The sequence below is a fragment of the Mustelus asterias genome, chromosome 21 (assembly GCF_964213995.1).
Source record: "Mustelus asterias chromosome 21, sMusAst1.hap1.1, whole genome shotgun sequence".
Taxonomy (NCBI): Eukaryota; Metazoa; Chordata; class Chondrichthyes; order Carcharhiniformes; family Triakidae; genus Mustelus; species Mustelus asterias.
Window position 1 is genome coordinate 32,549,518 of NC_135821.1, and position 13,099 is coordinate 32,562,616.

General features: G+C 48.5%; 1 protein-coding gene across 3 annotated transcripts in view; it reads right to left on the reverse strand.

Annotated features, from left to right (window-relative positions):
* col16a1 (collagen, type XVI, alpha 1) overlaps positions 1-13,099 on the reverse strand; it is a 425,594-nt gene that overhangs the window by 28,156 nt on the left and 384,339 nt on the right. For all 3 annotated transcript variants that reach the window (XM_078237703.1, XM_078237702.1, XM_078237701.1), the window contains 5 exons: positions 12,454-12,525; positions 9,454-9,507; positions 9,324-9,368; positions 7,604-7,648; positions 1,364-1,417 (listed from right to left, as the gene is read on the reverse strand). In XM_078237703.1, the coding sequence (XP_078093829.1) occupies positions 1,364-1,417; positions 7,604-7,648; positions 9,324-9,368; positions 9,454-9,507; positions 12,454-12,525 (270 nt within the window). The remainder of the gene's footprint in view (positions 1-1,363; positions 1,418-7,603; positions 7,649-9,323; positions 9,369-9,453; positions 9,508-12,453; positions 12,526-13,099) is intronic.

Here is a 13,099-nt window from a genome sequence, read left to right on the forward strand (position 1 = left end):
TTAGTGAGGCCGCACTTGGAATATAGTGTTCAATTCTGGTCGCCACACTACCAGAAGGATGTGGAGGCTTTGGAGAGGGTACAGAAAATATTTACCAGGATGTTGACTGGTATAGAGGACATTAGCTATGAGGAGAGGTTGGGGAAACTTGGTTTGTTCTCACTGGAGCGACAGAGGTTGAGGGGAGACCTGATAGAAGTCTACAAGATTATGAGAGGCATGGACAGAGTGGATAGTCAGAAGCTTTTTCCCAGGGTGGAAGAGTCAATTACTAGGGGGCATAGGTTTAAGGTGCGAGGGGCAGGTTTTAAAAGAGATGTACGAGGCAGATTTTTTACACAGAGAGTGGTGGATGCCTGGAACTCGTTCCCAGGGGAGGTAATGGAAGCAGATACTGTAGTGACTTTTAAAGGGCGTCTTGACAAGTACATGAATGAAAAGGGAATAGAGGGATATGGTCCCCGGAAGCGTAGGGGGTTTTAGTTAAGTCGGGCAGCATGGTCGATGCAGGCTTGGAGGGCCGAAGGGCCTGTTCCTGTGCTGTAATGTTCTTTGCTCTTTGAGGGAAACTGTTCCCATTGGTGGAAGAATTGGGTACCAGAGAGCACAGATTTAATGTAATTGACAAAACAAGCAATGGAGACACGAGTGAGAGGTTAGGATGTGGAATGCACTGTCTGAGAGTGTGGTGGAGACAGATTCACACAGCGAGTGGTTCGGATCTGGATTGCACTGTCTGAGAGTGTGGTGGAGACAGATTCACACAGCGAGTGGTTAGGATCTGGAATGCACTGTCTGAGAGTGTGGTGGAGACAGTTAAAATCAAACCTTTCAAGAAGGAACTGGTTTATTATCTGAACAGGAAGAATGTTCAAGGCTCCAGGGAGAACATGGGAGAGAGGCATCAGGTGAATTGCTCCTTCAGGTGACCAGTATAGACATGACAAAATGGCCTCCTTCTATACTGTAAGCATAGTGTGTTTCTGTGATTCTCTGTGTTTCAGGGACCCATATTGCTCCCTCCACCCTTTTATTCATTAAAGGAGACTGGCAGTGCTATGAGGACTGTGATATTTCATTCTAATGTGGCTCTCAGTGGTACAAGTTGGAGCAGCAGACTTGCCCCCTGGAACCTCTGTATACATGGTGCACTCCAGGGGGCTTCCTGGACACAAGGACACACTTTATACATGGACATTCTCCCAGGGACCCAGTATTTCTCAAGTGGAGTGAGTTAGAGAGTTATTTACACAATCCTACCAGACATAGGCTTTGAATAAACCGGAACAGGTTGTTTGGTTGGAAATGCATGGAAAATAAAGTTTCATATCTGTATAAACTATTAAAAAGTTCTCAAACTTGCCTCAAAGCCTGGCCGGCCTACATTTCCAGGTGGTCCTGCTGCTCCTGGTTCACCCTGGAACAGTGAGTGGAGATCCAACATCAAATATATCCATTACTGTGCAGAACATGTGGATACTCACACACTCTCACACGTGGGAGTACGCACACACGCATACATGCAATCATACACATGTACACTAAGGCACTCACCAGTGCATCAATCAAGATCTGTACATTGAACCACACTATAAAATGCATGCACACAAACACACAATAACACTGACATATGAGAGCACACACAAGGAATCACACATTGATACACACATACATGCATGCACGCTGACACACACACAGAAACACGCACATAAGCAGAACCTAACAGGTTTCCTCTCCTATCACTGCATGTATAGGTGGGAATGCATCTTTACTGATGTCAGCTCCCATGCAGCCATTTAATACTCCTTGGAGGACGAGAGGGGGGAGTTAATAGTGGGAAATGAGGATATGGCTGAGTCTTTAAATAAGTTTTTTGTGTCGGTCTTCACGGTGGAGGACACAAATAGTTTGCCAAATATTAACGATAGAGGGTTGGCAGCAGGAGAAATACTTAATACAATTAATGTTACCAGAGAGGCAGTGCTGGGTAGACTAATGGGACTGAAGGTGGACAAGTCCCCGGGTCCGCATGGAATGCATCCCAGGGTATTGAAAGAAATGTCAGAGGTAATAGTGGATGCGTTAGTGATTATTTATCAAAACTCGTTGCATTCTGGGGTAGTGCCGGTTGATTGGAAAACGGCTAATGTTACGCCGCTGTTTAAAAAAGGAAGGAGACAAAAGGCGGGTAACTATAGGCCGGTCAGCTTAACGTCTGTAGTAGGGAAAATGCTGGAATCCATTATTAAAGAGGAGATAGCAGGGCATCTGGATAGAAATGGTTCGATCAATCAGACGCAGCATGGATTCATGAGGGGAAAGTCGTGCTTGACGAACATGTTGGATTTTTATGAAGATGTGACTAGGGCGGTTGATGGAGGAGAACTGGTGGATGCGGTGTTTTTGGATTTCCAAAAGGCGTTTGATAAGGTGCCCCATAAAAGGCTGCTGAAGAAGATTAGGGCACACGGAGTTGGGGGTAGTGTGTTAAAGTGGATTGGGGACTGGCTATCCGACAGGAAGCAAAGAGTCGGAATAAATGGGTGTTTTTCCGGTTGGAGGAAGGTAACTAGTGGCGTGCCGCAGGGATCGGTACTCGGGCCGCAACTGTTTACCATTTATATAGATGATCTGGAGGAGGGGACGGAGTGTAGGGTAACGAAGTTTGCAGACGACACAAAGATAAGTGGAAAAGTGAATCGTGTGGAGGACGGAGAAGATCTGCAGAGAGATTTGGACAGGCTGAGTGAGTGGGCGAGGATATGGCAAATGGAGTATAACGTTGATAAATGCGAGGTTATACACTTTGGAGGAAATAATAACAAATGGGATTACTATCTCAATGGAAACAAATTAAAACATGCTACCGTGCAAAGGGACCTGGGGGTCCTTGTGCATGAGACGCAAAAGCCCAGTCTGCAGGTACAACAGGTGATCAAGAAGGCAAATGGGATGTTGGCCTATATTGCGAAGGGGATAGAATATAAAAGCAGGGATGTCTTGATGCACCTGTACAGGGCATTGGTGAGGCCGCAGCTGGAATACTGTGTGCAGTATTGGTCCCCTTATATGAGGAAGGATATATTGGCATTGGAGGGAGTGCAGAGAAGGTTCACCAGGTTGATACCGGAGATGAGGGGTTTGGATTATGAGGAGAGGCTGAGGAGATTGGGTTTGTACTCGTTGGAGTTTAGAAGGATGAGGGGGGATCTTATGGAGACTTATAAGATAATGCGGGGGCTGGATAGGGTGGAGGCGGAGAGATTCTTTCCACTTAGTAAGGAAGTTAAAACTAGAGGACACAGCCTCAAAATAAAGGGGGGTCGGTTTAAGACAGAGTTGAGGAGGAACTTCTTCTCCCAGAGGGTGGTGAATCTCTGGAATTCTCTGCCCACTGAGGTGGTGGAGGCTACCTCGCTGAATATGTTTAAAGCGCGGATGGATGGATTCCTGATCGGTAAGGGAATTAAGGGTTATGGGGATCAGGCGGGTAAGTGGTACTGATCCACGTCAGATCAGCCATGATCTTATTGAATGGCGGGGCAGGCTCGAGGGGCTAGATGGCCTACTCCTGCTCCTATTTCTTATGTTCTTATGTTCTTATGAATGTCAATCGGCTGGAGACTGGATATGTGCCCCTCGTTCAGGACGATATCTCACCTCAGAGAGCTGCCAACCAATCAGATTAACTGGGACTGCAAGAGTCAGAGTGTCAAGATGGAGGTAAGTGTTTGGGGGTGGGGGGGCGGGGGGGGGGGGTGTGGGGGTCGCGGTTGCAGCGGGGACAAAGGGGTGGGAGGGGGCTGGGGATCTTGGAGAGGCTGGCGGGGGAACACCTGGGGTGTGGCAGCCGTTGGGTGTGGGGCCCCGAATGGCAAAGGGGACAGTGATGGGGCACCCCCACCCCCCCCAACCTTTGCCCTCCAGAGGCCTGAGGAGGTTTCCCTCCTTCCAGACCTCCTCATGCTAGCCTCAAAACAGAAGCTGGGAGGGAGATGGCCATTAATTAACTACTTAATGGCTTCAATTGAGGTGAAGGTGTGTGTGTGTGGGGTGAGGTGGGGGGGGGGCGGAGCCTTGCTCACCTCCTGTAAAATTACAGACGGGTTGGGGGTGGATGGGAAGGTGCCAGGAAGGCCTCCTGGAGATTTTATGGTCTCTGTTGGCGGTCTGTTAAATTCGGCCCAGAGTTACGTAAGGAGCAGGATCTGAGCTACCATTCGATGAGACCATCAGCTTCCCACTCTTATCCCTTAATCCCCTTAGAACCCAAAAATGTCGTGATTTCTGTCTTAAATCCCTCCATTACTCAACATCCTCAGCTCAGGGGTAGATAATTTCAAGGTATCCTAATGCTTTGAATGAAGAAATTTCTCTTCATCTCAGTCCCAGATGGCTTATTCTGGGTCAGTGGACACATGTTCTCGAGTTCCCAACCAGAGGAAACATTTTCTCACTACCTACCCCTGTCAAGCCCCTTAAGAACTTTATATATTTCAATTAGATCACCTCTCTTTCTTGAAGTTCTGGATAATATAGATCTGGTCTACTCAATTCCTCCTTATAGAACAGTCCCTTCAAACTAGGAACTGGTCTGGAAAACATTTGCTGCACTTCCTCCAAAGGCAAATGCATCCTTCCTTAGGTAAGGAGATCAAAGCATTCCAGGTGTGTTCTCACCAAAGTCGTGTACAACTGTGGTAAGATTTCCTTACTCTTATACTCCAATCCCTTTGCAATAAAGGCCAACATGCCATCTGTCTTCTGAATTGTGTGTGCTATACTTGAATGTTAATTCCGGTGATCCATTCACAACAGGTCCCCTGGAATGTAAACAGCTCAGTTTATCACCACAAGTTCTGTTTTACCAAAGTGATTAGTGATAGACTTCACCATGTTGAATTCCAGCCACTGTACGGAGATCCATGTTCAACAATTAGTTTGAGTTTAGCTCTGTATCATTGAATCAATTAACCTGATGTTATATTCTGCTGAACTGTAGTTAATGCAGGACAGTAGTTCACCATGTGATTAGCTGTTTGTAGTCGCACTCTCACTTGTCCACAAAGCCCCAAGACATGTAAAACTAGATAGTATTTGGCTTAATTACAGAGAAAACACTGCAAACTGTTACGCAGTCTAAGTCTGGGCCCATCATACTCCCTGGTGATTAAAAATGATCCGTGTTACTCACACCCATGACTCAGAGGGGAGTTAGAAAACCGCAAAGAAAACAGCGATGAAGCCAGGATCAGGGGACACAGCTCCACAGCCAGTCAGCTTTGACCATTCTACACTTGTAAATTTTTAGATAGGTCTCCATTTTGAGACATTCTCCTACCTGTTCCAGCAGCTCCCACCTCTCCCAGTGCGGCTGCCGGTCAGACATAGTGTTAGACTTCCTGACTGAGTCTCTTGCCTCAGGAACCCACCCACCATCCTCAATTCAGAGATGGCCTCTGTAATTGGCCACCTCCCATAAGATTGCGTCACCATGTGACCAGCCAGCCCTACCGGAGTCAGGACCCACATTTCATCTCAATAGCAGAGAAATGTCCAAGGTGGTAAGATTCCACCCCATGTCCTGGGAATGACTATTAGATCACACTTATTAACTTCTACCTAAGCTTCTACTTCATCTAATTTATCATGAAGGTTTCTTGAATCCAGATATTGAGCCTTTAGCTTTGATCGTTTTCTAATTTTTTCTGACTTCACCTTAGTCCCGATTACCTTTGTCACTCTTGCTGTCCCTTCCTGAGCCACTTCGCTTATTTTACCCAAAACACTGCCCAGCTCGAGAACTTTTTCATTTTCCCTCCTGGTTTTGAATTTATCTTTTCCTCAATCTCCGCCCCCCCCAACTTCATGAGATTGAAGCCCTTTCTACTGCCCTGTGTCACGGACAGAGTGCACACGCTCCCTTTACTGCCTGGGATCAGTATGTTTTGTATGTAACAGATGTCTTCTCCCCTCAGAGTGTGAATCCCAAGTAAATGTCAGCAGCAAGCTTTTGTGAGTTTATACAAGCAAGGTTATTTGTTCTCCTCATGTGCCCCCCATTTGAAACATGACATCTCATAGTTCCTGATGCACACTCTCACACTCAAAGACTGGTTACAAGTGAAGGTCATGCACAAATTATGGATAACACTAATTCTCCCCCGAAATTTTGAAGGTTCAAAATGGTGAGAATAATGGAGTGATCTGTGCCGGTCTCTCAGCAACGCTCCTCACCGCAGTCCACCCACACTCAGTCACTTTTTTGGTGAGTTGGGAGTTTTGCACCGGTACTCGGTGGGACAGGGCCTAAACACACTGGTGAGCCCAGCTTCAGAGCGCTTGTGCATTGTTTCGTAAGGAGGCCCCGATCTCTCAGCACACTGGGAGATCCCCTCCCACCCCCCACCCCCCTTACCCCTTATTGGCGATATGCTCCACCCCCGCCCCCGGACACAGATCGGCAACATCAGGGTCCTCACTATGGGTCCCCCTGTCTGACCCCGACATACACCCCCACCATGACCCCTGACATGATCCACCCCTGTATGACCCCTCTGTCATAGCCCCTACCCAGCCCCTCATTACAACTCCCCCTTAAATAGCCCCCACTTAAGTCCCACCCCCTTGGCACTTTCCCTGGCACACTGTGTGCCCAGTGGCCACTGCCACGGTGCCTTGTGGGCACCATCAGCCCTGACCACCCAGGGGCTTCAATGGCCTCCGAGGCCCCTGGTGTGACTATCATGCCACATCTCTGCTGGTGGAGACAAATAGTGATTCTCACTGTGACATAGGGATCTTCCCCTCCCATTCCAAGTGACGCTGATATTCAGAATCACAGACGCACAGACACCCACACAAAATCCCGGACGCACCGAAACACGAAATCCCAGATGCACAGATGCAAGGACACATAGATGCAAGGACAGCATGGTGGCACAGTGGTTAGCACTGCTGCCTCACAGCGCCAGGGACCAGGGTTCGATCCCCAGCTTGAGTCACTGTCTGTGTGGAGTCTGCATGTTCTCCACGTGTCTGCGTGGGTTTCCTCCAGGTGCTCCAGTTTCCTCCCACAGTCCAAAGATACGTGGGTTAGGTGGATTGGCCATGCTAAATTGCCACTTAGTGTTCAGGGGATTAGCAGGGTAAATACATGGGGCTATGGGGATAGGGGCTGGGTGGGATTGTGGTCAGTGCAGACTCGAATGGTCTCCTTCTGCGCTGTAGGGATGCTTTGATTCTTTGATTCTAAGGACACACAGAAGCACAGGCATACAGGTGCACAGACACACAGGCGTACTGGCGCACAGACACACATGCGCACAGGCGTACTGGCACACAGACACACAGGTGCACAGACACACAGGCGCACAGACACACAGGCGCACAGACACACAGGCGCACAGACACACAGGCGCACAAGCGCACAGACACACAGGGGCACAGACACACAGGGGCACAGACACACAGGGGCACAGACACACAGATGCACAGACACACAGATGCACAGACACACAGACACTAGCAATATGTGGATACCATTATCCTTCAGCAGGAATGTGCACGCACAGTCCCATAGTACCCACACACAGATACCTACTCTCTGTCCGGGTTGTCCTGGAAGTCCATGTTTTCCTTTAAATCCCTGTTGAAGGAAATAATCCAGTTAGAGCATCTCTCATCTTTATGGAATTAATAAAATTCGTCCCCTTAGCACCTTGTTTAATGTCCTCCCATCAATAAACTCAATCCATCTGAGTCTTGCATGTTTCACTTGTCTGTCAGCCTCCAGATGAGAGAGTTCCAGGGGAGAGAGTTCCAGCGGGGAGAGAGTTCCAGGGGAGAGAGTTCCAGCGGGGAGAGAGTTCCAGCGGGGAGAGAGTTCCAGAGGAGTGAGTTCCAGGGGAGAGATTTCCAGGGGAGAGAGTTCCAGGGGAGAGAGTTCCAGGGGGGAGAGCTCCAGGGGGGAGAGCTCCAGGGGAGAGAGTTCCCGGGGGGAGAGTTCCAGGGGGGAGAGTTCCAGGGGGGAGAGTTCCAGGGGGGAGAGTTCCAGGGGGGAGAGCTCCAGGGGAGAGAGTTCCAGGGGAGAGAGTTCCAGGGGAGAGAGTTCCAGGGGAGAGAGTTCCAGGGGAGAGAGTTCCAGGGGAGAGAGTTCCAGGGGGGTGAGCTCCAGGGGAGAGAGTTCCAGGGGAGAGAGTTCCAGGGGAGAGAGTTCCAGGGGAGAGAGTTCCAGGGCGGAGAGTTCCAGGGGGGAGAGTTCCAGGGGAGAGAGTTCCAGGGGAGAGAGTTCCAGCGGGGAGAGAGTTCCAGGGGAGAGAGTTCCAGGGGGGAGAGTACCAGGGGAGAGAGTTCCAGGGGGGGAAGAGTTCCAGGGGGGGAAGAGTTCCAGGGGAGAGAGTTCCAGGGGAGAGAGTTCCAGCGGGGAGAGAGTTCCAGGGGAGAGAGTTCCAGGGGGGAGAGTACCAGGGGAGAGAGTTCCAGGGGGGGAAGAGTTCCAGGGGAGAGAGTTCCAGCGGGGAGAGAGTTCCAGGGGAGAGAGTGCCAGGGGGGAGAGTTCCAGGGGAGTGAGTTCCAGGGCGGAGAGTTCCAGGGGGGAGAGTTCCAGGGGAGAGAGTTCCAGGGGAGAGAGTTCCAGCGGGGAGAGAGTTCCAGGGGAGAGAGTTCCAGGGGGGAGAGTACCAGGGGAGAGAGTTCCAGGGGGGGAAGAGTTCCAGGGGGGGAAGAGTTCCAGGGGAGAGAGTTCCAGGGAGGAGAGCTCCAGGGGGGAGAGCTCCAGGGGGGAGAGTACCAGGGGAGAGATCTCCAGGGGAGAGAGTTCCAGGGGAGAGAGTTCCAGGAGAGAGAGTTCCAGGGGAGAGAGTTCCAGGGGAGAGAGTTCCAGGGGAGAGAGTTCCAGGGGAGAGAGTTCCAGGGGAGAGAGTTCCAGGGGAGAGAGTTCCAGGGGAGAGAGTTCCAGGGGAGAGAGTTCCAGGGGAGAGAGTTCCAGGGGAGAGAGTTCCATGTTTCTCTGGTCCTCTGTGTGAAGACGCAGTTCCTGACATCATTTATGATTGGTTCAGTCAGATTTGAAGGTTCTGCCCTTTGACCTGGGCGCCCCCCAGAGGAAGCAGCTTCTCCTCAGAAACCCCATCAAAGCTTTTGCTCATGGAAACACATTGAGGGTCTGACTCAATCTTGTAATGTCCAAGTAATACAAACCGAGTTGATATGACCAGTCCTTTCAGTTTTAATGTCAGTCTTGGTGGCTAAGAATTTAAAATAAACAATAGCATGATTGCAAATGAAGGAAGTGTGCCTGGATGGAGGGTTGAATTACTTACATGTGGACCCCTGGGCCCTGGGGGTCCAAGTGGACCAACCTCACCCTGCAACACAAAATAAACACCATCAGTCACTCTGCCCTCTTTGTGGGAATGTCAGAAAGAGTTGGGGATAAGGTTAATGTCCTACCCGTGAGCCTGGCTTCCCTTCCTTCCCATCCAGACCATCTACTCCTGGAGGACCCTGTGAATGAACAGATAAAAGATGCATCAGGAAAGGGCCAGAGCAATGCAGAATACCAGCCATCCAGTTAGTCTCCAACACCCCACTGTCCACTCGAGACTCTGCTCCACTTAATGCAAGCACAATGTTCACCAGTAAGCACTTCCACAAACCTTTACACTTCAACAAAACAGCTTCGTATTCCTGTCAATTACTGCAACATCGTGAGACCAGATTGAAACCACATGAAGCCGTGAAACATTATTGAAACATCAGTGTTTTTATAATGACCCAGATTAGAACTGCGATGGTGAAGGCTGACACAGGAATTTGTACTTGATTCTCCAGCCTGGCACAGTCTTGGACGTTCTTGGACAGGTTTTCCTAAAGAGTGGGTTTGGAATATCTTGAGGCTTAAGTCAGGTCGTGGGTCAGTTGCTGATACTTCGAATTGGGCCCATAGTTTAAACTTAGCCCAAAACAAAGTATCCACACACAAAGTTGCAAATGGATCATACACCGTAACCTCAACGAAAGATTGGGGAATAAATATCGTCAAGAAGCTTTCCACTTTAGTTTAAGAGGCCGACCAGGTCAGATGACATGCATAGGCAGCTGGGAACAAGTAAAGTAAAAGTTTTTTAAAGTTTATTTGTTAGTCACAAGTAAGGCTTACATTAACACTACAATGAAGTTACTGTGAAATTTCCCTAGTCGCCACACTCCGGCGCCTGTTCGGGTCAATGCACCCTAACCAGCATGTTTTTCAGACTGTGGGAGGAAACCGGAGCACCCGGAGGAAACCCACACAGACACGGGGAGGACTTGCAGACTCCGCACAGACAGTGACCCAAGCTGGGAATTGAACCCGGGTCCCTGGAGCTGTGAGGCAGCAGTACTAACCACTGTGCTGCCCCCATGCACTGGATCCTGTGAAGAGTATAGAGGGTGTCGGAGTAGAGTTAAGAGAGAAATCAGTAGGCCAAAAATGGGACATGAGAATGCTTTGACAGATAAGGCAAAGGAGAATCCAAAGAGCTTCTCCAAATACATAAAGGGCAAAAGAGTAACTAGGGAGAGAGTAGGGCCTCTTAAGGATCAACAAGGTCATCTATGTGCTGATCCACAAGAGATGGATGAGATCCTAAATGAATATTTCTCATCAGTATTTACTGTTAAGAAAGGCATGGATGTTAGGGAACTTGGGGAAATAAATAGTGATGTCTTGAGGAGTGTACATATTACAGAGAAGGAGATGCTGGAAGTCTTAAAGCACATCAAGACAGAGGGAGTTGTAGAGAGTTGTTTTTCAAACTGGAGGCCTGTGACCAGCGGTGTGCCTCAGGGATCAGTGCTGGGCCCACTGTTATTTGTCATTTATATCAGTGATTTGGATGAGAATATCGGAGGCATGGTTAGTAAGTTTGCAGATGACACCAAGATTGGTGGCATAGTGGACAGTGAAGAAGGTTATCTAGGATTGCAACAGGATCTTGATCAATTGGGCCAGTGGGTTGATGAATGGCAGGTGGAGTTTAATTTAGATGAACGCGAGGTGATGCATTTTGGTAGATCGAACTAGGGCAGGATTTACTTAGTTAATGGTAGGTTGTTGGGGAGAGTTATAGAACAAAGAGATCTCGGGGTACAGGTGCATAGCTCCTTGATAGTGGAGTCACAGGTGGACAGAGTGTTGAAGAAGGCATTCAGTATGCTTGGTTTCATTGATCAGAACATTGAATACAGAAGTTGGGATGTCTTGTTGAAGTTGTACAAGACATTGGTAAGGCCACACTTGGAATACTGTGGACAGTTCTGGTCATCCTATCATAGAAAGGATATTATTAAACTAGAAAGAGTGCAGAAAAGGTTTACCAGGATGCTACTGGGACTTGATGGTTTGAGTTATAAGGAGAGGCTGAATAGACTGGGACTTTTTTCTCTGGAGCGTAGGAGGCTCAGGGGTGATCTTATAGAGGTCTATAAAATAATGAGGGGCACAGATCAGCTAGATAGTCAACATGTTTTCCCAACGGCAGGGGAGTCTAAAACTCGAGGACATAGGTTTAAGATGAGAGGGGGGGGGGATACAAAAGTGTCCAGAAGGGCATTTTTTTCACAGAGAAGGTGGTGAGTGTCTGGAACAAGCAGCCAGAGGTAGTAGTAGAGGCGGATACAATTTTGTCTTTTAAAAAGCTTTTAGACAGTTACATGGGTAAGATGGGTATAGAGGGATATGGGCAATAGGGACTAGCTTAATTGCAAAAACTAGGCAGCATGGACAAGTTGGGCCGAAGGGCCTGTTTTCAAGCTGTAAACCTCTGTGACTCTATAACTCCCGAGACGGTTTGTAGAGTTATTATCTTGCATCCAGAACTCTGGTCAGACTGACTCATTCTGGCCCGGATGATATAAATTTGAATCAAATCAAGTAATTGCCCGTCAGCGCTGGAGCTGTTGAGACAAATGGAGATCAGAGAATGACAAATACCATTCGGCCCATCAGGCCTGTGTCAGCTCTACAAGAGATCTATCCAATTCGTCTCAGATCCTCGCACTCTCCCAATATTCCTCAAATCGCTCCTTCGCAAGTATTTGCCTTTCAGGCAGGATCATATCAGTTCACTGAATAAAAATCCATTTCCCCTTGAGTTATTTTGCCAATTATCTTAAATTGGTGTTTTCTGGTTTACCTGAGCAAAGCCATTCTCAATTTGATCACCTCTATAAAAGCTCCCTTTAATCTTCTCTGCTCAGTGGAGAACACGCCCAGCTTCCAGTCTCCAAATAACGGAACTTTCACATCCCAAGTGCAATTCCAGTAGATCCCAAAATGGACACAATCTCCTAAACCGTGGATTAATCAGTGATTTCTAAAAGGCTTACCAGAGCTTCCTCGTTTTTGCATTCTTAGCCTCCGTTATAAAGCCCAGGAAAAAGCAGGCACTAATCGGAAGAAAAACTCACCTGTAGTCCAGGAGGTCCACCTCGGCCTGGAGGACCAAGCGGCCCGACTGGACCCACACTCCCATCATTGCCCTGGAATACACAACAGACATTTCTCTCACTTATTAATAGATGCTCACCCGTCTTTACAGAAGTTTCCATTACTGGTTTCATTCCACTCACTCTGGTATCTAACTTGGGCACAAATAGAGGTCTCTGCTAAGTTGTTTCTTCCTCATTCTAGAATTAGGCCTTTGATAACCAGGCTGAAAACTGTTGAGCAGTGTGGAAACTGCGGTGTCACCACGGCATTGACCATCCAGACATCAGGGGGATCACTGACCCACACTGGGGATATCTCACTGACCCACACTGGGGATATCTCACTGACCCACACTGGGGATATTTCACTGACCCACACTGACCGGCACTGGGGTTATTTCACTGACCTCCACAAGGTCATGAGGGTTGTCAGTAATCCACAGCGACAAATAAAGAGGGTCACATTTTCTGTCAACATTCACTAGGTTGAAAGAACTCTGGGTCATGTTTTGGATGCTTTAACAGTCAGTCACTGTGCTGGGAGTCTTGACTGAGCCACTTTGGATCATTCGGGATCATTCTACACGTCATTAGGTTCTCACACCTGCTCCCTTCTCAAGCTCCT